This window comes from Ambystoma mexicanum, chromosome 2q (genome assembly GCF_040938575.1).
Source record: "Ambystoma mexicanum isolate Mex_15411 chromosome 2q, UKY_AmexF1_1, whole genome shotgun sequence".
Classification (NCBI taxonomy): Eukaryota; Metazoa; Chordata; class Amphibia; order Caudata; family Ambystomatidae; genus Ambystoma; species Ambystoma mexicanum.
The window spans coordinates 1,035,484,680-1,035,509,396 of NC_090924.1; the positions used below are offsets into that span (position 1 = coordinate 1,035,484,680).

The window sequence follows — 24,717 nt, forward strand, 5'->3', positions numbered from 1 at the left end:
ATGGACCTTACTAAGAGGTCCCACTTCCAGCTCCACCTCCTGGGGCATTCTTCCTTTCCTCACCTTCCCCCAGAAGCTCAATGTCTCCAGAGCTCTGGTCCTCTCCAGGCTGGACTACTGCAACAGCCTTTTTCTCAATCTCCCTCTTTCCTTCGTATGCCCCCTCCAGCTAATCCAGAATAGGGCTGCACGATTTATCCTTGGCCTCAAGCCCAGGGACCATATCTCCCCAGCCCTAAAATCTCTCCACTGGCTCCGGGTGGCTGAAAGGATCAAATTCAAGACCCTCTGCATCATCCACAAAGCCTTCTGGGGCCTGGGACCACGCTATGACCAATTTTCCCTCCCTAAATACTCCCCCGGAGAAGCCCATTTGAGGAGACAAGGACGTTTGGTCACCTGCTGTTTTTCGCTGTTGCCGCTGATACCGCTTTTATCACTGCTTTGCACTTGTGTCTGCTTGCTGTGCAGAGTCTGGGCGCTGCACCTTTAAGAAACTACTGAGGCTGCAGAAACGCCCTTTGTAAACCAGGAAATAAAACCTGGATACCGCAGCCCTTGCGGCGAGAAGCTCGTTTGGGAAGACAAGGGCGTTTGGTCACCTGTGTTTTTCGCTGTTGCCGCTGATACCGCATTCATCACTGCTTTGCACTCGTGCCTGCTTGCTGTGCAGAGTATGGGCGCTGCACCTTTAAGAAACTACTGAGGCTGCAGTCAAGCTCTTTGGAAACCAGGAAATAAAACCTAGATACTGCAGCCCTTACGGCGAGAAGCCCGTTTGAGGAGACAAGGGAGTTTGGTCACCTGCTGTTTTTCGCTGTTTACCGCTGATTGCTGGCTGCTGGATTAGAGGAGTCAGATTACCAACGACGTTGCAGTACAATCACAGGCTTCTATAACTGCAGCGTTAGTTTTTGTGGGACATAAGGTAACATATACTATTCTGAAACCTCCTACCCCACAGGTGGAATTTGGCACTACTTGGAACCGGTGCTTGTCACAATCCTCTATTGCCCTGATAGCATACCTCAAACAGTGCACCTTGCTGATACTGACACTATCGCTGCTATCTCCGCTTAGAGTGCATATGTTAGCCCGGGAGCGGCCCCATCTATGTGGCTAATTGGAGACGCTTGCCGGTGCCTTATTGCTCACCGCACTGATCTAATACTCCCTGTGTCATGTACAGGCAACTGGACCCCATTGAGGGTGGGCTAGGAGAAAGAGAGTACTACTCATATAGCGGTTACTACTGCCACTGTACGAACGGAAAAGATTGCTAGCTTACTGTGGGTCTAGTTTTGCCAGAGACTGCAGGGTATAAGCACCGTTTGGTGGGCCCTTTGATCTGGGAGCTAGACCGGCCTTGCTCCCTTTTGTCTGCTGGAACTCAGAGACGGCGGGGTACCCCTCTGGCACCCTTTGATCTGAGTTCATCATGTATATAATAGGTCTGCTGTTTCAATCATGCGTTCTGGCTTGCAGAGCCAAATGGGAATGAATACGCACTTGGACCCCACCTTAGCAGAGTCCTGTGCAAACAAGGAGACAACCATTGATTGGGAGAAGTCGGGCGCTGATGCACTTATACAGCCAATGATATCTACCTCATTATGTTTGTTATCTCCTACCCCCGCTGCTCCAACTGGGAAAACCTCGGAGGGAGAGAAGGGTGGATTACCCCTAAATGGTCAACAGGTACCGCAATTAACTCTTAACCTTGATGACCAATTCAACTCACACACCAAAGAGCATAAGAACTATTAAACCAATTGTTGGCAAACGATATATGGATAATTATATTTTAAAGGCAGCATTAACTAGCACAGAAGTTAAATTGCCTAAAGTATTTAGAGGGAATAGTATGCGGGATCATTCCGCAATGACAACTCAGGACTTCTTTGGAAGGCAGAATGACATTACCGACATCAGCATCATTGAGTGTGCTGACAATGCAATGTATTTCCATAATATTGAGGAGAATCTGGAAACTGTGGTACAACAGACCTGCAACGCCTCAATTCAAGATTCCCCAACAGCTCTAACCAATATAATTGATGCTATAGATGAGGCTAATATGCAGCTTGATGAGACACGCGGGCCCAATATCGCTGCTGGTGATTCCCAGGAACAAAGTGGCTCGCCAAAAATGCACCATACACTGAAGGATCTTGACGAAAGGATTAGATTAACTCACCCGACTGTGTCAGCATTAAATGTGGTTCTTAGCTCATTTGTTGAACTCTTTGACAATATATGGGCTGGATTGAAGAGCTCATAAAGGCTAATGGTTGAAGTCAATAGTAAAACAAATTGTATTGGCACAGAATTGTCGGCGGAGATGAATTGTAAATTGGACTGTATCAGCTCCAAACTCAATCTTAGATCTATATCTACAGGGTTATCTTTTTTAGCCTGGAAGGGGCATATTGTTCAATCTAATCCCGTAGTTACTAACAGCCCACTTGAGATAATTGAAATATCTGATTCTGTGGACCCGAATAGTCTGGCTGCATGCGGAAGCAAGGTCAACCTGCAAAAGGGGGAGGAGGACCTATGAGTTGGGAATCTAATTAAGAATAATACACTGATTGCAAAGGTTGATAGGACTGCCTTGAGTATTTCAGATGTGCATGCTAAACATGATTCTATATTGCCTCAGGGCTGTTTGCCTGAGCAGGGGGTCAAATCTTTGGAACCCCCTCCTCAAAAGGTACCCCCCCAATGAAAGATTAGACAAATTAAGCAGAAACCTGTAATGAAAAGATCTCGGGGCCTATGTCCCAAAATAGTGCATAATACATTGTTTAGGCCTAACCTTTTACCAATCCCAGAAACTGGTACTATAGTGCCTGAGATACCTGTGAAAAACAAGTTGGTTGACTCCATTGTGCAAACCGACAAGAATCCTATAAACAATCATTGTGATGTATGTTGCCCTCAGGCACGGAGCAGTGGGTATAATTTGGGGGCATGTGAAGGATTACTTAGCAGGCCTCCTTTTTATCAGCAACCGATTGGGCAAATACCTCAGGATTACCTGAGAACGGGATGGGGCTGTGGTCCAGGGAAAACCAAAAAGGTTGCGACTTTGGAACAGCAGATTGAACTACATGCACATCCTGCTCTGGGTCTATTGGGGCGCAATAATGACCAACAAGCAGTTTACAAAGAGAAAAGTGGCATGCCAATACCTGTTTCTATTTGGGGCCCTGAACAGGGATGCTCGTCCTCTGCCATTAAACCTTTATCCTCGGATGTGCCAAATACTTCGGCTGAAAGTGGGGTTGCGTGGGGTAAATTCCGGGACGGAGAATATACCTCCTGCCTCCATTTACCTTACTCTGCCTATAGGAATAGGACATTTGTTAGATCGGCTCCATAAACCTTTCAATACCAACAATCAGAAAGGTATAAACTTGGCACAAGGTGGGGTGCAATGTGCCAGTGTTACAAACCAGTTGAGTGCCACTCAAGGAACTAACTGGCCCAAGAACCTCTCAAGTAAATCATCATCCCTAGTCAGAATAAAGAGCTTGTTGGAATTGGAGGATTCAATTTGCTTAAACAGATCAAATATCCTGACAATCTTTGCAGAGATACCAGCTCTAGCTCTGATTGTTTCTAGGGATATTTCCGGGGTTGCTTTCCCTATACAGAACACTGTGATATAAGCCTCCTATTCATCGATTCTCCGTTGGTTAAGGAACTTATCCTTACCCAAAGTGGGTCTCTGAGGAATCTGGGCTTTGAAGTAGAATCCATAATGTCTATGGAGCTGGTTAATTCAGAACTTAAAGTCAATCAACCATAGGAAGCCATTCAGTTAGGTCACTTGCTGGGTAATAAGAGGGCCACAGAGCAACACAAATCACTATAAACACAGGGATCAGATATTGATTGGGCCGCAGTTGTCTCGACCCTGTGGCAGACATTGGTCCCACAGTACGCATGTAGAAATATTAATCTATGCCTTAAATCATGGCATACTAGAGGAAACCAACATTTGATAGGTAATACCACTTGCCTCGTCGATTTGAGAGAGTCCAATGTTGTCTGCCTACAGGAGACATGGATGACCTCAACCCTCACCTTAGATGGCTACTGGATCTTTGTTCAATTGGCCAACAGAAGTGTGGGGGTAGGCCATTGGGGGGTCTGCTGACGGCTATAGGCAATTCTTTAGGCCTTAGTGGTACTATTTTAGCAGGCCTTCCTTTTGGGGCGTTGGGGGGTGACCTTATCGCTGGTGATGGTGCCTTGAGGCTACTGATAACAAATATCTATTGGCATACTGGAATCGCACCGGCAGAGGTCTTCATGCGAAATGTGTCCAATGCTATTATTGAATGGGCCTTGGCAAATGAGAATGGTCGAATATTAGTAGCTGGAGACCTGAATGCTGACTGTGTGTTTGATTATTCTGCATGGGAACTCTGCAAATTGGATGGGGAACAAAGGAGGCTATCTCAAAAAAAATAAACAGGAAAACTCTGGAATGTGGGGTTGGGAAACCGGCCTCTCACCTTTGGTGGGCTACCATAAAGAACATACTGGGAATACTGGCGGCGTAGAGAAAGCTCCTCCATGTTGGATTGTATTTTCCTTGATGACTACCTAATGAATAGATGTGCCTCGTTTACGGTCTTTATTAATGATTGGAGTGACCATGCTATTCTAACTGCACACTTTGATCTCACTGTAATTTGTAGAAAATATATATTACAACCTCATGTGACAGTCAGCACGTCTGGGAATGCGGTCAGATGGTCTCCTACACATATTGATGCCTTAAATCGAAATCTTTGGGCCTGGCTTTATAAAACCACTTTGCAGTGGAAGCTAAATAATTTTAATGCAACTGAGATTATGTCCCTGAGTGATGCTGCGGTTAAGGATATAGGCCAACGACCAAACAGAATAGTACCTAATCATAGACGTACCCAATGCTATAACCAGGAACTAGCCCTTGCTAAAACCCGCATGAGAAAGGAGATACGGAGTATCAAGAGTTTAAACCCTAATGAGGCGAAACAGAACACAAGCATCAGAGTGATCAAGCAAAAATATAAAAACTTCTGTAAAACTATTAAAAAAAATGTCTCTTACAATGAGATGCTGAACTCATGCTGGGAATACTAACTAGAGTGAATGTGGGTGCATTCTGGTCAATTGTGAATTGCCAAGATATCAACACTGCAATCTCACAATTGAACCCCATCTCAGAACAAAAGATGGCTAGAGTGTGATGGTAATAGATTTGGGAACAAGCCTATACCCTGGGAGGAGGATCTGGTATATAGTTCGGCTAATTGTACTTGGGATAAATGGGACCCCACCCATGAGATTATCACAGTCATAGAGCTGATTGTGAATTGTAAAAGGTCTCATGCCGCAGGGGCCTAACGGCCTCACAAATAATACTTTTAAGGCTGATACTAATCTCTGGGGCAATCTCCTTTTTCATGAATTTAAGGACATCCTTTTGACTGAGACCTGCCCTCCTTCATGGAGCACTGCTCATGTTATCCCAATCTTCAAATGCGATAGCAGGTCAGACCCAAAGGACTATCAACCTATTTCCCTGATTGATGCAGACTGTAAAATCTTTTCTGCCCTACTGTTATCGCATTTGGAAGATTGGGAAAAGCGTTGTCATCCACTTAGCATGTTCCAGAAAGGCTTTTGCAAGGCACAATCCACTAATATCAACGGTATTGTAAAATGTATCCAGGATGCTGCATGGAGGAGGGAAAAGGGCTGTACTTTTATGGCCTCGGTCGACCTCTCTGCAGCATTCGACTGCGTAGATCGCAGTAAATTTTGGAAAAAATTGACCCTATGGAGTTCACCAAGGGGGCTATTGAGACTTGTCGATGGTGTCTATAAGAATGCAGGTGTACGGGTCCGGATCAGCCAGAAAGGTGATCTATCTGCTAGAATCCAAATGCATTGTGGGGTGAGACAAGGCTGTGTACTAGCACCCTGGATCTTTAACCAATACCTGTCTGATGTGGCAGAGTGCTTCATTAAAGAGGGGTTGCTGGCTCTAAGATTAGGCCTAAGTAAAATTGTATGGTTGGCCTATGCGGATGACTTCCTGTTGTTTGATTCTACCAGGGTGGGTCTGCACCCTCTTTTGGATTCTTTCCCAGAATATGCTAAAGATAACAGCCTTGTTATTAACCCAAGTAAAACTAAAATTTTCACATTCACGAAGGCAACACGTAAGAATCTGCGCCCTACTTGGAGTCTGGAGGGGAGCAGAGTGGGCATCTCCCCGAATCTTACTTACTTGGGCTACTATGTTGGTCATAGAAGGGAGCCAAAACTCAGCTGGAGATATTAACACACAAAGCTAAACTCCAGGAAAACCAAATACTGAAAATAGATCGCAAATATGGGAGATTCTCAATAAAACCTGCTCTTATGTTCTTTGAAGAGAAGATTGTTCGTAAGGTCTATGGTCTAGAATTGTGTTTTGATGTAATATTACCCAAGTTGAACCAAATAGAAGGTCGAATCTGGAGACGGATCCTCGGAATCCCCAATACGGTCCCTCTAACTGCTATTCATTATGAGTTGGGCTACATCTCTCTCTGGGCCCGTGTACAATGTAGGATGCTCATCTTATATGCTAAAATTAAGGTCCCTACCTTAAAAACCCTATATAAACTGGTAGGGAATAACATATACTCCTCTGGGTTTTTATTGAAATTTAACAACCAGTGTGAAAACATCCTTCAAAGTATAGACTGAAATTTGGAAATCTTAATTAACAACATAATGTTTAAAAGGTTGTAAAATAATGATTGGATCTCTATGCTAGAAACCTTCCATTCATATAGTTCGATGACTCAACTATCTCATGAGCATAAGAAAAGAGAATCCCTCTCCAAAATCCTTACTCTTTTTCCTAATCGACATCATCAGGGTTTGCTTCTAAGGCTACGCTGGAATATTCTTCCTACCAATGACACTTCACTTAGAAGAAATGAAATATCCATGGAGGAAAGCCTCTGTAGGTTCTGTCATATAGAAATTGAATTGGCTAAACATTTTATCCTGAATTGTGTACAGTTGAGGGATCTGAGGAACTCCTTTCTGGGCACACTAAAGGATTATTACTCCTGCTACTCCATGGATACAGTTTGGAAACGCTGTCTAAATGTTCAAAACACGCGAGAGGGCCTGGCACTCTCAGGTTTTCTCAAGGGACTTAAATTAGTCTGACCTAGATACCCCATGGGGAAATTACATCATAGTGACTTAAGCATCTTTTCTGACAGTTTTAGGTGTTATTGACAAGTTTGGTTCCTGTCTCTTTGGTGATATAAGCCTATTTGCATAGATTGTAAGTGAACTACTCTTCTACGATGTATTTAGAAAACTCTTTTCCTTTTACCTTCTTTGCCAATCTCTGCTAACTGCTGATGTTTGTTTTTTGATATGATTGCTTGTTTAATTTTATGTAACTTTATGTAAATACCTTTGAAAATATGTTTTAACTTATTTTTTTACTTTTTTAACATTTGTAAAGGTTTGAATAAACCGAATACAAAAAAAGATACAATAAAAACCTGCTAGAGCCCTACACTCCACTAACTCCAACTCTCTGACTGTCAAACAATTCTCTAAGCAGAGAGTGGTGGCTGGACTCTCTCCTCAGCTGACGCCTCCCTTTGGAACAGCCTCTCCTGCCCCTCTCAGACTTGAGCCAGACCTCCTCAAATTCCAGAAACTGCTCAAAACTCTTCCCTCTTTCCCTTCCCTGCTAATCACTGCACCTGCTTCTGAGAATGTGGCCTGATCCTCATGAACCCCACAGGATTCCATGCCCTTCTTTATAGTCCATATCAGCACCGGATACACTGCGGTGCCCTCTGGGCCCTGCCTGGTAGCTCTGCTTCCCATCCTTGGGAGTCACCTGCTTTGCACTTATCCTGAGCTTCTCCTCCTTGGCACCCCTTAGCACTTCCCTCCCGGGTCCTCCACCAGCACTTGCCCACACCTCTGCTCCCCCCTCCCTACCTATATCCTGCTCTCCTGCCCACTGCGCTTGCACATCCGAATGCCACAAGGTCTAATAGGACCATGACTGTATTTTACTGCTTTGCCATTGCTATTTTTCCCCTGTTCCCTTTCCATTTAACCTTGTGGTGCTTTGAAACACTATTAAGTTGTATAAGCGCGTAACAAATGCTCAATAACATAAATAAAATAAATAAATACACCCTTGTAAGGGTTCAAGTGTCGCCTTGTCCTAGCTAGCAAATGATGGGCAAGGGGTATGCATCTGTTGTTCACATTTCCTTTTAATGCTGCGGCAGCCTTATCTTAAGTTAATAAGTGTATCCCAGAATGTCAGAGTTCCTGCTAGTTAGAAGCATTAATTGATTAAGTTGCAAGTTTGATTTGTTCATAACAAAGTCTAAGCACTGCTTATTTTGCACGCATTGCCCTCCATGCATCTCCCCATCCAGCACTTTATGATATGATATGATATGATATGGCATTTATAACGCGCCTATACACACAAGTGCAGGTGAGGAGGGGAAGGGGAAAGGTGTGAGGGGGAAGAGGGAGGAGGTAAGTGTAGTAAATAGGGTAAACAGTAAATACATAGAAACAATAAATAGGAAGTGCGGCCAGCTGGTGGCAGGTGCAAGGGTAAGTGCAGACATCACGTGTCAGGTGCTGGTAGGGGGGGCATTAGGGATACAGAAACAGCCCCAGAGTGCAAGCTTTGTCAGGGGGGCAGTGCAGGTGTGCAACTGGCAGGGAAGGGCCTGGGCCAGAGAACAGAGGGTAGCCAAGTGACCAGTGCAGTTGCAGCCAGGAGTTCAGCAGGGGAGAGGAGGAGAGAAAGCAGAAGCAAATAGGAAGGTCTTGAGGTGCTTCCGGAACCGGACATGATTCTCCTCAATTTTCAAAGAGGCAGGGAGGCTGTTCCAGAGGGAGGCCCCAGCCGAAGAAAGAGATCTACCACCAACTTGTTGCTTGGAGAAGCGGCTTACCCTGAGGGAGTTGGATGTGGATGAGCGAGGAGCTCGAGAAGGAAGATCTTTAGGAAGAGAGAGTTGAAGGTATTGAGGCCCCAGAAGGCCTTGTGGACAATGCAGAGGGTTTTGAAAATAATCCTCGCAGCCACTGGGAGCCAGTGCATAGATTTCAGTCCTGGAGAGATACAATACCTGGGTTTGAGGCCAAGGACAAGTGTTGCAGTCCTGTTCTGGATGAGTTGCAGAGGGCGGAGAGTAGAGGCAGGCAGATTTAGAAAGAGGCTGTTTTGGAGACAGTGAGCTTCTGGGGAAAGAGAGGAAAGGAAGAATACCTCTCAGGAGGTGCAGCTCGTAGTGTGACTTCTTAGAGATGTCAGAGATGTGAGGAGAGAAGGAGAGTGTTGAGTCAAAGATGACCGTGAGGTTTTTAGCCTCACATGTGGGAGCAGGAAAAGGGCCAAGAGAGGCCGGCCAGAGAGAGACAGAAAAGGAGGGAGTGGGTGTGCTGATGAGGAGAATCTCAGTCTTAATGGCATTAAGGCAGAGATCATTGGCGGCACACCACTCCTGGATAGCAGACAGACAGTCGGAGATGAGAGAAGGAGAGGAGGTGGCTGAAGGAGCCTAAAAACCAGCTGAGTGTCATCCGCATAGCACTGAAAGTTGGGGCAGAGAGCAGCAATGCGGTGGGCAAGAAGTGGGCAAGAAGTGCTAGGTATTGGATGAACAGCCAGGGAGAGAGGTTACACCCCTGGGGAACACCACAGGTAGAGATAGAGATAGAGGAGAGGAAGGACCCAAATTGGACCTGGGAGGGTCGATCCGAGACAAAAGAAGTCAGCCAAGCCAGAGCCTGATCAGTGATACCCAGGTTATCACAGAGATGGTTGAGCAGGATGGCATGGTTGACGGTTCCAAAGGCAGACGAGAGATCAAGTAAGATGAGGACACAGGGGGAGTTGGAATCAAGGTTGGAGAGCATGTCTTCACAGATGTTCAGGAGAGCAGTGTCTGTGCTTCTGGCAGCTCTGAAGCCAGATCGATGGTCATGGAGACAACCATCAGATTCAGTGTGAAGATTAAGCTGGGAGATGGCCAGCCTTTCCAGGAGTTTGCCCAGGAAAGGAGTGATGGACATTGGGCGATAGTTAGCTGGGCAGGACGAGACAAAAGAGGGTTTCATAAACTCAATTTTATGTATTGTTAAATAAACTGTCCTTTATCATTACAATCATCTTTGAAATGTTGAATCAATTTTAGGACCTCTTGCAAATCGAAATCCTTGGTAGTTAGAATTTAAAAGGTGCTCAGCAAGCAGAGAAGCCTAGACGCCTACAAAGCCGCAACGTAATGACTGTGTCGATTAGGGGCATTATTTAACATTGTGCATTTACTTGGATCCGAATTTGCTTGTACTGTATACAGAATATTTCTACCCCAAACCGAGTGTCATGAGTATATATATTGGTGGCAGGATTCCATGACCACCTGAGGGAGCACCCATTCACAGGGTGAATCATAGAATCATGGGGTGGCTTTTTACATCCGTTCATAATTCTGCATGGTTCATGTATGCATTGTCACTTTTTCTTCTGTCTGTGTCCCTCCTACACCATTACTTTTATACAGGCAGAGGAACAAACCTCAAAGCTGGAAGGATTGAGTCTGGGCTAAGATTGTATGGGTGTGAGAGGGCACGGGTAGTTAATGCTTTGTTTGGGCTTTGGGGGATGAAAGTGTGTTTGTCACAAAATGTTCCAGGTTCTTGAGTGTTTCTAGCCCTGTTATAGTTTCCCAACTCATCCTGGGCTTTTTCCTGCTCTCCTTATACCACCTCCTCTCTGCTCCATCCCTTATATCTTATTTGTGACATGGCTCATTTGCAGTGCTGTTAAGCTGAGTTGCCTTAGTATATACATAGTTTTTTATGCTATGCCATGTTTCTGCTATATGTTGTGCCTTGCAGTCCTGTGCTATCTCCTCTCCTCTCTGCTCGGCTCTGCCCTGCTTTGGAATGTTATGCTTTCTTAGGTTTGGTATGCTATGCTATGTTCTGTTATGCTATACCAAGGCATGTTAAGGTGCTGGGATACATTATGCATTGTTGGTCTTTCAGGATCTATATTGTATGCTCCCAAATGCATCTTTTCTGGGAATGTTAACAGAAAGCCATAATGTAGAGGAACAGGTAGACACGTATACCTTAGCTCCTGCCCCCTCACCGCCGTTATACTGGAATAGCAGGAGAAGAGCTGCATGTTGGATCCCTGTGTTGTCCCTATACCGCATAAAGTTTATGAGAGACAGTATGCACTCAGACAACCATATCGAGTGTACCCACACGTAGAGAGAGTGGATGGATGTCTGCACGCACAAATGATTTTTATGGAACGCTGAGTGGCATCCGGCAAGGAGCAGAGTGATGTCATGAAGAAAATATACGAGAAAATGTTGTAATATGAAAATATGTAAGAATGGCGATGTAACTGAAGCGGTAAGAGAAACATGTACGAAATGATAAAGTAATCATGTATGCAAAGAGAACATTAAGTAACTTGTGGATCAATAAGTGTAAATATGCAGCAATGCAAGGTAGATCAGGCAAATAGAAGCTTGCTATAGAGGAATATATTATGTGGCAAGGACACCCATTATTGGAAAATGTATACTGGCTTGTGTGAAGATTCATTCTAACTACCTCAGAAACAGATCAGGTCTGAAGAGTCAGGAGATGCTGGGAAACGGCTTTGTGTGCAAACGAAGAGAAGTCTGTGTTGGCCTAGGACCAAGGATGCTATTTCTATAAATAACAGCAAAGCACAAAGGAAGGCAGACAAATAACGTCATGAGAATGAGACATATTTCTCTCAGATTAACAAAGAAGAAAACATATGCGAGAGCCAAGTATTGGACAATTAACAGTGAATAAGGCTCATACAAGATGGAGTGAGCAAGTCTCTAAAGGTCCACGGAGCAATGGCACACACCGGAATTGAATCAAATAGCAGTGAATAGAAGGTTGAAATTGACACATTTGTGGTCTCCCCTCATGTGATGCAGAAGACGAAAACGAGGGCTATTCATTAGGCTGCGGTTGAAGATAAATGATGCTCTCAAACTCCCTCGAATGTCCTAGAACAGAGAGCAACGGCGAGATCAACTACAGACGGGAAACTTTGGCTTATGGTCAAACTGATGAGAGATGATGGCCTAATTGGGAAAGTGGAGAGTAATCTGATGTGACTCAAGCACTGGTTTTCGATTTCCTTACGTGCTGCTAGCGAGCCAGAAGGCCAAGGTTGGGTGGGATAATGGGGCAACCTGCTATACAATATTGCATTGACCAATCCACTGCCATTTTGTCCGCTATAATCAGTATTATCCATAGTAGGAGGTAGTTCAAGGGGTGTCTTAACGATAAGAGACTGCCAATGAAGTACTAACTCGTATACTTTCTATATGTAGACATGTTCCCTTAACCAATCCCTCCCACCCAGTATGTTTTATTGTTTGCCATGTAGGATGTCGTCATAGATTACGCATATTGGGGTATAAGAGCCACAGAAGAGCGAAGGCCAGGAGAAAAGGCCAAGCAGCTCGCTCTCTGCAGCTCCGCTGCGAGGGGACCAGTCTCGGATCACTGCCTGGCCCAACCTCTGCAAGTGCACTCGAGCGCACACAGAAGAAGGCAGCTGCATTAGTCCCCACAAGCTCCCTTATGGCAGCCCTCGCCGCCCCCACCGTGCAGGAGTATCTTTTTAAGCCCCCTTGTGCTCAGGGGACCGGTGCCTGCCACGAGGGACGCGCGAATTGTAAGATGGCCGCCACGTGGTTACCGGAGCAACGACTCAACAACAACAACATGCAGGCTCAACCCATTTGCCGCCCCCTGGTCTGACCCTCCCTTCCCCTCCTGCCTTATATGGAGGGAAGGACTGCCGACAGGCGAAGCTACAATGTGACGATCCCATCCACACCTCGCACACTTCCGTGCCTTGCCTGAACAGAAATGAGCGACTACGCTCCCGAGCTGCACACCACCCGCACTGTCACGTTTCCACTACCCCGAGTCTTCTTTGCAGGCTTGCCCATCTCTGCTCGAGACTGGGTCGCGCCCAAGCCACCTACATATCCACTCCACCTTCCTGGTCCAAATGGCGCGGTAAGCTCGTCACAGCATCTCAACTCAAGAACCTCTGCCTGCCGCTACGTGTGCCCAGTCATACTCATGCCCCCGCTCACCAGAACACGGCATCTCTGCCCAGCATGCACCCTCCCTCGGCCGCCACTGCAGAGACTTTTCCAATATCGAGCCACGCACACCACTCGCTACCAAAGCCAGATCTCATCTTGAACAGATGTGTGCAAGACACTATCATGGCCACTAGCGTGCCCACCTCTGCAGGTCTGTCTAGTGAATCACGTGAACCCTTGGAAGCAACTCCTTGCCTTACTACCAGACCAGGTAACCTGCCAGTTGCAAACGTAACCATTAACCATGCCTCCCTGCCTTGCACACCTGTTGTACCTACTCTGAAACGCTGTGATGCTAATACTTTTAACATGCACTGTACCGCCAATGCTGATACCCCTCACACCAGCGCCGCTACCAATTTAGTGCACTGTACCCCTGTTGTAGCTACTGTGAAACACTGTGATGCTAATACTGTTGTAGCTACTCTGAAACACTGTCTTGGCCCTGATATTAACATGCTAGGCGCCCAACCTGTCCCCACCAATCCTACCTCGCACTCTCCTGCATGTTCCCATGGACAGATACTCTGCTCAAATGTGCCCTTATTAACTGTCGCTCACTACCCACACACCCTCTTGACATACACGACCGACCTCATCTGCAGCAATAACCTCGACTTAATCGTCCTCAGCGAGACATGGCTCAATGACTCCTCCGGCCCTGCCCTCACCCTCCCCATCCCGGAAGGCTACACCATATGCAGACAACACTGCTCCTCTCACAGAGGGGGAGGTGTAGGTGTCATTGCTAGGGACACTCTCCAGATCAGGAACATTCAGTACGACCTCGATCACAATTCAGACTTCCTCTTACTCAAACTGAAAGTCTTGCACAATTCCATCATCACACTCCATGTAGTGTATCGCCACTCTGGTCCCACCTTAGACTTCCAGGAAGCCCTCATCCACGCCCTCTCCGACAACCTTAAAAAATCCTCCAAAATACTACTCCTTGGTGACCTCAATTTAGGTCTCAACGACCCCAAAGACTCGAATGCCTATGCCCTCCAAAAAGCTCTCTCCACACTTGGCTTCACCGAAGCCATCTCTCAGCCCACCCACATCAAGGGTCGCTCCCTAGACTGGGTGTCCCAACATAACTGCCCTCTCCTCCTTAAAGAGATCACTCCCATCCCATGTCTGATCACCATTGCATCAAGTTCAATATCCTGAATTCCAAAGCCAATTCTTAGTACAAAATATCGATAATTTCTCTCAGTTTTCCAAACTATACAACCTGGCAGTCCAGATTTTAAAGCAAGGGGACACACTTGGTCATATCTGGTGGAAAACGTTCCTTCCAAGAAACATTCAAAAAGAAGAACCTGGTTAAGCTTGGCTGATCATTGTGGAGGGATTAAGTATAAGGCATTTCCTCAACTGTCCATTGTGCATTATTTCAACTTGATCACACTTATCATGACTCACAGGCATTGTACAAGGCCTCAAATCATGGCCACCCCTCATGCAAAGATGTACTTTAATCATTAGAACATTTCACACAAAATGGTGCCAGACATGAGCTAGTCCAACCTCTGTCTAGTGACCCTGTTTGTCTCTGTCCACTGTGCCGAATCAAGGGTATTCATCCCTTCTCACCAGATGGGAGCCTTCCCCTTTGAGGGTAGGAAGGTGGCTCTGTTCTCCAAGACCCTCTCGATTGGTCGGGCAAAGAGGGTCCACATTTGGAAAGACTGCCCCTTAGGGGACAAGGACTCCCGTTCCTGTGAGGAACTCCCTAAACCATTCACCATCGTAACATAGATGGGACTATCAAATGAAGAACATTATAAAATCCAGAGATGTGGCTGATGACAAAACTAAAATACCTGAGTTTGTACAAGGACAGCGATCTGTCTCTTTAAGGAGAGACGTACATATAACTGAGATGAGTAGACTGAAGACAGAGAGTACTCTGAGGAGAGGCGAAGCACAGATAGAGAGAAAGAGATATGATAATTTATTTATAACACGCTTAATACCCAGAGGTTTCTAAGCGCGGACCCAGGGATCGAACCTGTGTTGCTCCATGTCGTCTTGCTTTCAAGGCGAGCATGTTGCCGCTGAGCTATCCTCCTGAGAGAGCGAGAGTGGGAGAGAGAGATAGAAGAGCATAGGCAGGGGAAGCCCCCTGACAATGTGACGCCTGGAGAAGGCAGAGATGAGTAGAGCCGCCAAGCCTGCGACTTTCAGAGAAGTCCTGGACACCATAGGGAAATGCTGGACTCGTGGCATTTTTGAGCAGAGAGAAGCAGAGAAGAAGGGAATCTTAATCCCAGTGGTGATGTGATCATGGCAACTTCGTGGTGGGCTGGGCGCCTGTCGAACAGCACCAACACCACCCAGCCGAGAACTCAGTGAGACATCCTCATACCGGCACCGATAGTCGGATGCAATGAGAGAGAGGTTCGAGGGCGGGACACCGTCATCATTGAGAAGCATGAAAACCAGAGTGGAGGAGGAGAACGATAGCGATAGCCGAGCCTGGTAGTGTTTCCCTGCAGATACAGAGGTAACATGGAGAACCAGAGAACCGAGCAGGGGCATAGTTATGGAGTGGGAGAAACTCGTCCCAGTGAAATTGACAAGATATTGAACACAAAGACATTAAAGTAGAACTGTGTTAACGGGATAAAGAGAATAACGAATAAGCCTGATAGAGAACTAATTAAGAACAGAGCACAAATTCCCTGGGAAGAGGGAAAAGTACCCCATGGTTTAAGAAGGAAAGAGTGGAGCAAACCAGAGAGAGAATTCTATAAATAAGAATGTGAAGTGAAATCATCTGAACCAAATAAGATAATTCAACTGAGAAACCCGAGGAGAGGGGGAAAGTCAAGTCACGAGATAGTATTCCCAACTTAAGAAGGCCTGGGTTACAAGAGTCAGAAAGACATACATGCCTAGATCAAAGTATAAGAAAGACTGCTAAAAAGGAGTGTTGAAAAACTGTCCCTAAAGACGGCTGTTGAGCACCGCTAGTTATTTAAATAAGCATAGGGAAAGGTAGGCTGTATCCTTATTATTAAAAAAAAAAACAACAGTAAAAATGGCCCTCAAATGTCTGCCTCCTCTTTCTGACTCACGACACCACATTCTCCTCTCACACAGTCTCGTCTTGACTTGGCCACTAGGCTTCATAATCACAGAATTACAATTCGGAAGGTTGTTTTGAGGGAGAAATTAAACATACTCCCAGGCAGTAAAAGCCAAGGGTTCCCTTAGACAGATCTTGGGCCCATCACACAGTCACACACTGCTCTTATGAATACCTATTCTCTAAATATTCCCTTCTCTTTCAGACAACTCGGAATTAACCCTCATTTTTTCTGCAGTACAGATCTTAGATCAAATTTGTCTGGCACAGCATGCACCCAAGAGATTACAAGCACTGCGGGATCCTTCTTCCTTTACCCTGCCCCAACCCTGTTTGAAACCCCTGCTTGTTTTCTCTGTACACGCTTTCTCCCACTGTCTTTAATCCCTCCCCTTTTCCTTTGATTTTCTGATTATGGTCTGGCTATCCAGGGATGTGGGGGGTAGTGGAGCAGCCAAAGGGTTGAGTACAGTACAGCAACTTCCATGCAAGCCTCTCAACGTTGAAACCACCCCGCTGGTGATTTAGTGCAGTAAAAATATTTATAACATATAGAAAAATAACATACAAATTAGTTGTTTCCATCAACTTGACTTTTATTGAGGCTCACATCATCTGTTTTCTTTTAAGCCAAGCCATCTTCACGGATATATTTACGATTCCCTCAGCATATTTGTTTAATAGAAAGCCTGTTTCTGTGAAGCTCTGGGCTGTTGACTGCTCCTTTTATCCAACAAGTAGTCATTTAATGAATAGCTATGGCTTAAAGATTCGCAATGCTGAAATTAGCCAATATCATCAACAATTATTGACCAGCTCAGTAAAACTTGTGTTATCGAGATAAAAGATGGATGATTGAGTAGGCGCACTTAAATTCATCTATGTGAGTCCAAGTTTACACACAGCTAGCTGTCTGCATCAATTGTGTGAACCAATGATGCTATGTTTCTTTGTTATTATTGAAGCAACTGGCCGCTTTGTTAGCTCATCTAGCGAGCACAGTGAATTTCATTCTTACTCTACGCTTAAAATATGCCTGTATACCTCCTGTGTCCTTGTCTTATTCTTGCACAATGCTAGGCTCATCAAGAATAGGTAGAATGACAATCCGTTTATGAAAATGACAGATTTGTGATGTTCTTTTGCACAGCTTTTTGACACCATGTAAAATACCTGAAATCAATACAATGCAACATTAAAACGTACAGTTATATCTTTCAGGATGAAAATGTACCTCCTGTTTCCTTTTTCAAAGTTATGAGGTTGAACAAATCTGAGTGGCCATACTTTGTGGTTGGAACGATCTGTGCAATTATTAACGGAGCCACGCAACCGGCCTTTGCTATTATATTCTCAAGAATTATCGGGGTGAGTTTTGGGTTAACATCTTGCACTGAAATGCTTCCAATGCTTATTGATTGTGGTAGACACCGATGCTATTGAAATGTCTCCAGTCACTTTAAACTGCGATGCTCACTCATGCTGCTGTGTTGAAACAAAGAGGAGAATGCATATAGATATATACAGGAAGGCATTGAGACAATGATCGAGATGATTCAGGCTTGTTTATATACAAATACCTTTTAGCCAGCTACTGATTTCTAAAAACTGAAAGAATATTATATTGTGTCATCAACAGCAGAAGTCCACCATCTAACCACTATTGTAGCTTTGAGCGAAGAAGTATTGTACCTGGTGATTTGGCTAAGGGTGTAGCGAAGATTCCACTGTGGACACTGAGACTGTTCAATTCACAGAGACCTTGCTCCCACCACTGTTACCCTCACACCTCCTTGAAACTGTGCCTAGCTCCATTTGTACCCCCACTCTGCTGCTTTAAACTTGTTAGGCCCCACAGAGAAGGCACATTCCAGAGTAAATGATCCCACCTCCCACCTCCCCTTACTGTCCCCCCCAACCCTCATCCAGCACTATCTGAAATGTTGTCAGGCCTAGTATGATAGTCGCTTGTTTTGTTCCTCCCCTCCCTTTCTGCACCCCTATCCCTCACCTTTTGTTTTTCTCCGGCTCTACCAGAAATGTTGTCAGCCCTAGTACGGTAGTCGCCTGTCTGTTTCCATTTCCTTCCCACTCTCCCCCCCCCCCTTCCAGATCTATGTCATAGCTCTTGCACTATCTGAAATGTCATCAGGCCGAGTACGATAGTTAATTTCACATCCTTACTGTTCATGGCCTGTAAGAATGTCATTGTATTTTCCCTTGTTCCCTTCCCTTGCCTTGAAGCGCTTTGAAACACATTGTGTATAGGCGCTATATAAATAAACTATCATATAATATCTTATCATATCATATCACCATCAGGGGGTGCAGTTATAGTTTTGTTGGAGGAAGATAACATGTCTGGCACTGCTAGCTGGTTGCAGACCATCCAGAGGGCACTTCTGGGAGTTTTGCAGGCAGGAACCTATGAAGGTAGCGAGGGTTACAAGGAGAGCAGGGTATGGTGCAGGCCCGGTGGGCTGTTTGCAGATACAGTAGGGAAAGGAAGAGAGCAAACAGGGATTGTGGCCTGCAGACATGATAATGTGACGGTCAGGAGAACTGTTGGCAGAGTACTTCAGGAAGGGAATAGGCAGTGAGGCTTTCATGCATTTCTGGTGGCAGATAGTGGTACAGGCAGGGGAGTACAGTATGCACGCACATGGAGCTGCTTGAAGTAGAGGGTTTAAGGTGACATGTAGTCATGAGTAATGCGTGTGCTTTAAGGGGAGGGAAGATACGTACAAATGTATTGGGATTCAGCTCTCCTCTTTCTTCCCTCTCAGGTCTTGGGAAGCACAATTGAGACACACAAAAAGGTCAATGCAATGGTTTAATTCTCAAGAAAGAAAAATATTTGCACAACCAAGACAGAGGAAGGGTTCTTCAGGAACGAGTAGTAAATAAAGAAAAATTCTCTTTTAATGTTTCTGGTTTGGACTCATCCTGGCCTCAATGACTAATGAAACAATCTGTTGTTTCTCTGCAGGTTGCAGATTTTCAGGGTTTCTGATTCCTCTTCCAGAGAGTCTGCATGAAGGGTCCTCTGTGACTCGCATATCATGGACTTGGCAGAACCACAAAATCTCCTCCAGCAGTCAGAGAGGGAGGTGGATCCTTCACAACACAGATCTGTCCTCCCAGGGATTCTGGGATGGGGTTGGTTAATCCCATGACAGCTTATCACCACCCCTCCTCACCACCCCTGTCGTGGCCTCCTATCTCTTGGTGAAATTGTGCCATCTCGTACATCCTCCTGCCTTTGAAGTCTTTCTTGGACTGATCTGGTCTGCTGGAACATCCCTAGTCTTACTGGCTATTAGCAGTGCCTTGTCTCCTCTGACCTCCTCTAAGGCCTTGAAACCCTATCTCGCCCCTAATTCACTATCCTCTTCCACAGTTGGTATGGGATCTCTTCTTATCCAATACCCTTACCTTCGCCCCTCCAGATAACTCTTTCCCTCCAACATTTTCAATAGCTCTCGCTACAAAAGTAAGAATTCTTCTTCAAGCATCCTGAATATTTTTCCTTCAACCTCTTCAAGAAATCAATCTTCCGATGGTAACAAATCTCCTTTCTACCTCCTCAATACACTCTCTCCAACCCCCTCAAATTCTCTTACTCCAGATGGTGCCAATTCTCCATCAATATAACTTCCTCCCTTCATCCTCCAAAACTCTCCTCCCAGCTCTTCTCTGAATAAACCTATAGCTCACCAATCTGCTCCCAACACATTCCTCCAGCTCCTTCTCAAACACTCCCCACTCTTTGAATAATTCCACTTTTATAGTCTGGTCTCTCCTCCCCTTGAGTGGTGCTTAGGGACAAGTATTGCACCTGTGGAAGGTAGACTGGGCGGGTCTGTGATTGGGCCATGTGTGTTTGGTTATGTAGGCTGAACGGGGGATGGCCTGTGCTGACATTAAGGCCCACTGACATCTTGGATTCCAAATTTGCACAGGCATTTCAAAGCCTTTCTTCACTCTCCCATGGAGCCCTGCTGACATTGCCTGTTTTGAACTGAGTTTTTTTCCCAGTGTGTAAATCAGAAAACCCACTGATAAGCAAGGTGTCGTGTGAATGTAACTCCTCTGTCCCAGGCAAATTGCAACTTCGTAATCCCTTTGTGTTAGGCGGATGGAGTGTCAATCTCCTCTCAGGTATCATGAAGTCGTGTCACTTATACCACATATAAAATCACCCTCCTGTTTATTTTAGTATGAAACAAGATGCCAAAACTACTATTTAGTCAGGGGCAACTTATCAGTTATGTCCTTGAAGAAGCTATATGTCTGGCTACCGGCTGCAGGGCTGCAGATGGTTACAGAGGTGGAGCATTTAGCATGATCTATTTCTTATATATCAAAAGTGTATAACACCAAAATAAACCAGGAAATAAGCAATTTGTAATGGCTTACCAATGCTGCTGGCGAGCCGTATGAGAACAGCCTAGATAGTTATTTCCTCTGTAAATACACAGAGGAGGTTATCCTGGAAGTATTGGACGTTCGTAATCCCAAAGATTCCTCTGTTAGCATCACAAGAGACTTTTGGGGAATGGAACCATAAGGATTGGGTTCAAGAAGACTCTGAAAAAGGATCCCTTCCTTAATGTTAGAACGAATGGGAGGGTAATGAGACACGGAACGTGAGGTTTAAGTGGACCCAAGGGAGTGCAAATAGTAAATACAGTTCTGGTCCCACCAGTGCAAGCACCCCTTACCTGTCTAAATACCTAATTAGTCTCTGGTCAGGAACGAAGCAAAAACAAATTAAATGGAACCTTGAGGTGACAAGGAGTTTTGCAAGATGCCGAAGGTGTGTCTCGTTGCTCCTTTCATACGAGTGCTGTTCCATTACATAGAAATGTGTCATGACGTGCTGTCTGCCATTTTGGTGTAGGCCGCCTGCCCACTACGACTTTGGCAGTGGCCATCTTTAAGTGGGCATGTAATGGGATAGGAAAGACACAGATAGCTCGCTGGTACCTACGTAAACACGTAGTTGCCAGAGCCGTACCCGGAAGGAGAGGTGCAGTGCGTCCCTGATTCCTAACACTTTGCCACTAGCTGGATAGAGAGAACAGGGTTTGTTTGTTTGGTCCCATGCACAGATAACGCACATTTCTTTCATTTGTTCTTTGTTCATCAAGCAAAACTTTGAATCTGTGGCACTCACACGGTCTACAATGGTCTGAGCCATGCTTTCTTTGGCATCTATGCAGAAGAACAAAGCATATTTCCCCACTTGCTGATGCATTCAAAATGTTGCATTTTTGTTCTCTTCAAGGGAAAGGTGTTAATTCCTACACTGGTTGTTTGGGCATGGCTAGAGTGCTGGAATGGTTCAATGATAATATCAATACCATTGTCACAGGTATCCTCAAGGGCTTTGTGCTTAACACTTTTTCCCTGGTGGTTATTGGTGTTTGTGATTGTGAACATGCTCCTGGGACTACCTCCTGCTTTAGTGCCTAGTCCCAGTCGGGGTGGTCTGGGGATCCCCCATATGCATCCTCTCGATCCAGAACCCAATTGCTTGAGGCAGCTACTTGCCCTTTCTCTATAAGGCAGGGGACATTGTCGCACCAGGTAGACTAGGTATATTACATCTTCAACAAGCAACTCACATATTTGCCTACTCCCTGGCATTGGCCCGGAGTAGTCGGGATTTCATGCTCTTCTATAGGTCACTTAGTGAGAAGGAAAAACTCTGTTTCTGGTGCAGCAAGCTGCCGGTGAGAGCAACATCACTCACTTCTATGTGATTGGCCACATGCAGACTTCCAATCACATAGGTTTGGTATGGTATGTTATGTTATAGTAGCAACATTTGTATAGCCTTCCTTCAACTTTACAAGACATCAAGCCGCTAAACGTACACTCTAACTGATACCATCTGACACAGGTAAGCAAAACAAGCTGTGATATTGTAACAAATACATCTTCATTTTACGTCTGAATTCCAAATGGTCAATGGTGAAGTCTGGAGGCAGAGTTCCACAACTTAGCTGCCTGGGCTGTGAAGGAGTGTCTGCCCATTTTACATACCTAAATTGTGATAAGCTATCTGGCAGAAGCAGATCAAATATGTTCTCAACGGTGGTACTGGACAAATGGCTTTTGCAGGAGGGTTGAGGCCTGCTTAAAATATCAATTGTTTAGCAGACAAGGTTACTTAAAGTGAACACTGTTCTCCACTGGGAGCCAATGCAGACCCTGCAGTGCTGAATAGCTATACTCTCTACGGCCTAAGAGGACTAGCAATCTTACTGCAACATTTGAGAAATCGGTAGTCTGTGTAGTGGAGTGTTGGATAGAGACAATCCAAATCTTCTGGGCAGATGGTTATGCAGCAAATTCAGATTCCTTATGAGCACATACTTTCAAAATTCTCTGCAGCTTTGAGAAAGGATTTGCAAAATTCGCAATGTGTGTGCAGTTCCAGCAGATTTCCCCTCTGTAAATATAGAATTTCCAACTCAACAGAAGTATAAAAAATAGTTTTCCGTAGATTTGGACTGCTTCTTGTTTTGGGCAATCCCAAATAGACCAAATTATCAAAATCTAGTCTACTTAGATGAAGCAATTAATAGTTGAATTTTGTGAGGAATTGTGAAATAATTCATTAACCTTTTAAAAGAACGAAGATGGAAGAAGCAAGGTCTGGAAACCATACGATTCTGTATGGGTACAGCGAGTGTCCTATCTTGCTGTGATAGGGCCATACAAAGCCTCAAAGAAGTGGTCCAATAAGTGTTAGACCATAGATTGAAGACTGTAGCATCAGTGTTGTTACCAAAAAGTAAATTACTTTGTCAAATGAATGATGATCTGACACTTGGTCCTTTTCTTTTTTCTATTTACACTTCCCACTTGCTGCTATTATTACCTCTATTGGGTTAAATCTCCACTTTTATGCTGATGATACCCAGCTCTTTTTGTCCTCCTCTTTTACAACTGCTATTGATAGTAATCTTTCATCCTGCCTTTCTGCCATTAGGACTTGGATGTCTGATCACTTTCTTGTTCTCATTGCTTCAAAATTGGCGGTTCTTTCCTTTCCAGCGTGTACCATAATTCCTACTTCTCCCCATCTTTTGTTCTGTTCCTCCTACTCACCTTCTGATTTCCTCTACTGCCCAGAATCTGCATCTTTATCTTGATACAGATCTTTCTTTCTTGTATCATATTTCTATTACTTCTCGCTCTCGTCGCTACCATCTCTTTAATATTCGTAAAGTCTGGCCTTTTCTTACTTTTAGTGCCACGAAACCTCTGATTTTATCATTTATTTTCTCACGCTTATTCTATTGTTCTGTTTCGCTTTTTTGTTCTGTTTTGCTTTTTGGTCTTCCGGTATCCTGACTTGCTCCTTTAAAATCTATTTTCAGTGCCTCAGTCCGTCTCCTCCATTCTCTCTCTCCTCGTGATTCTACTTCTTCTCTTGGCTGCCCATCTTTTCATTCCCTACTAACATTTGATTTTCTCTGTATTATCTTCAAATCTCTTTATGGTCTCGCTCCTGTGTATCTTACTTCTCTTGTTTCTTTTTCTCTCCCTTCTCGTATTCTTTGATCACAATCTCAGTTTATATTATCAGTTCCTCATCCTCCCTGTCGCGCTCTCATTCTTTTTCCGTACTTGCTCCGCTACACTGGAATGCTCTTCCTCTTCGGTCTATTGTATCTTATTATCTATTCCGCTCCTCCTAAAAGAGCTATCTTTTTCAATTCTTAATTATCTACCATGTTTTGTTTTGGTTTTATTGGTATTGTAATGCCTCTCATTCCTATTTATTCTGATGATTTGCTTTTCCTGTACCCAACATTTTATACTGAAAGTTGGCATATGTACAGCGCCTTGGCGTAAGGCGCTATATAAATCACGAATAAAATAAAAATAAAAATACATCATCTCTGAGTCTAAACCTTGCTATCTTCCTCAGAATTCTCAGATGCATCTTCCCTTACCTCTACTACCCGCACAGAGTCACAGCAATCATGGCTATCATCCTCTCCTGCCTAGACTACGCTAACTCCCTTTACCTGGGTGCCCCTGCTTATCAACTCAGAAAGCTCCAACAGGCCCAACACACTTCAGCTATGCTCCTCCTGGCCTTTGGCCCCATAGAGCACATCATACCAAGCCCTCTGTATCTTCCACTGGCTCCCTGTCGCGTAACGGGTCACTTTCAAAACCATATGCATCACCCACCATGCCCTCCACAAGACAGGCCCAGAATACCTTCAACACAAACTCACCCGTTACCAACTGTGACGGGTTGGTGCAAGGAGACACTGACACTGGTAATTTGCTTCACCAATGCTTTTATTCAAATAATAAAAGGGGTGGGGGAAAATG

The 24,717-nt window shown here is 44.9% G+C and overlaps 1 protein-coding gene across 3 annotated transcripts in view; it reads left to right on the plus strand.

Moving 5' to 3' along the window:
- The window catches only part of ABCB1 (ATP binding cassette subfamily B member 1), a 777,038-nt gene that overhangs the window by 528,521 nt on the left and 223,800 nt on the right, over positions 1-24,717 (plus strand). For all 3 annotated transcript variants that reach the window (XM_069648389.1, XM_069648388.1, XM_069648387.1), the window contains exon 17: positions 17,575-17,721. In XM_069648389.1, coding sequence (XP_069504490.1) covers positions 17,575-17,721 — 147 coding nt within the window. The remainder of the gene's footprint in view (positions 1-17,574; positions 17,722-24,717) is intronic.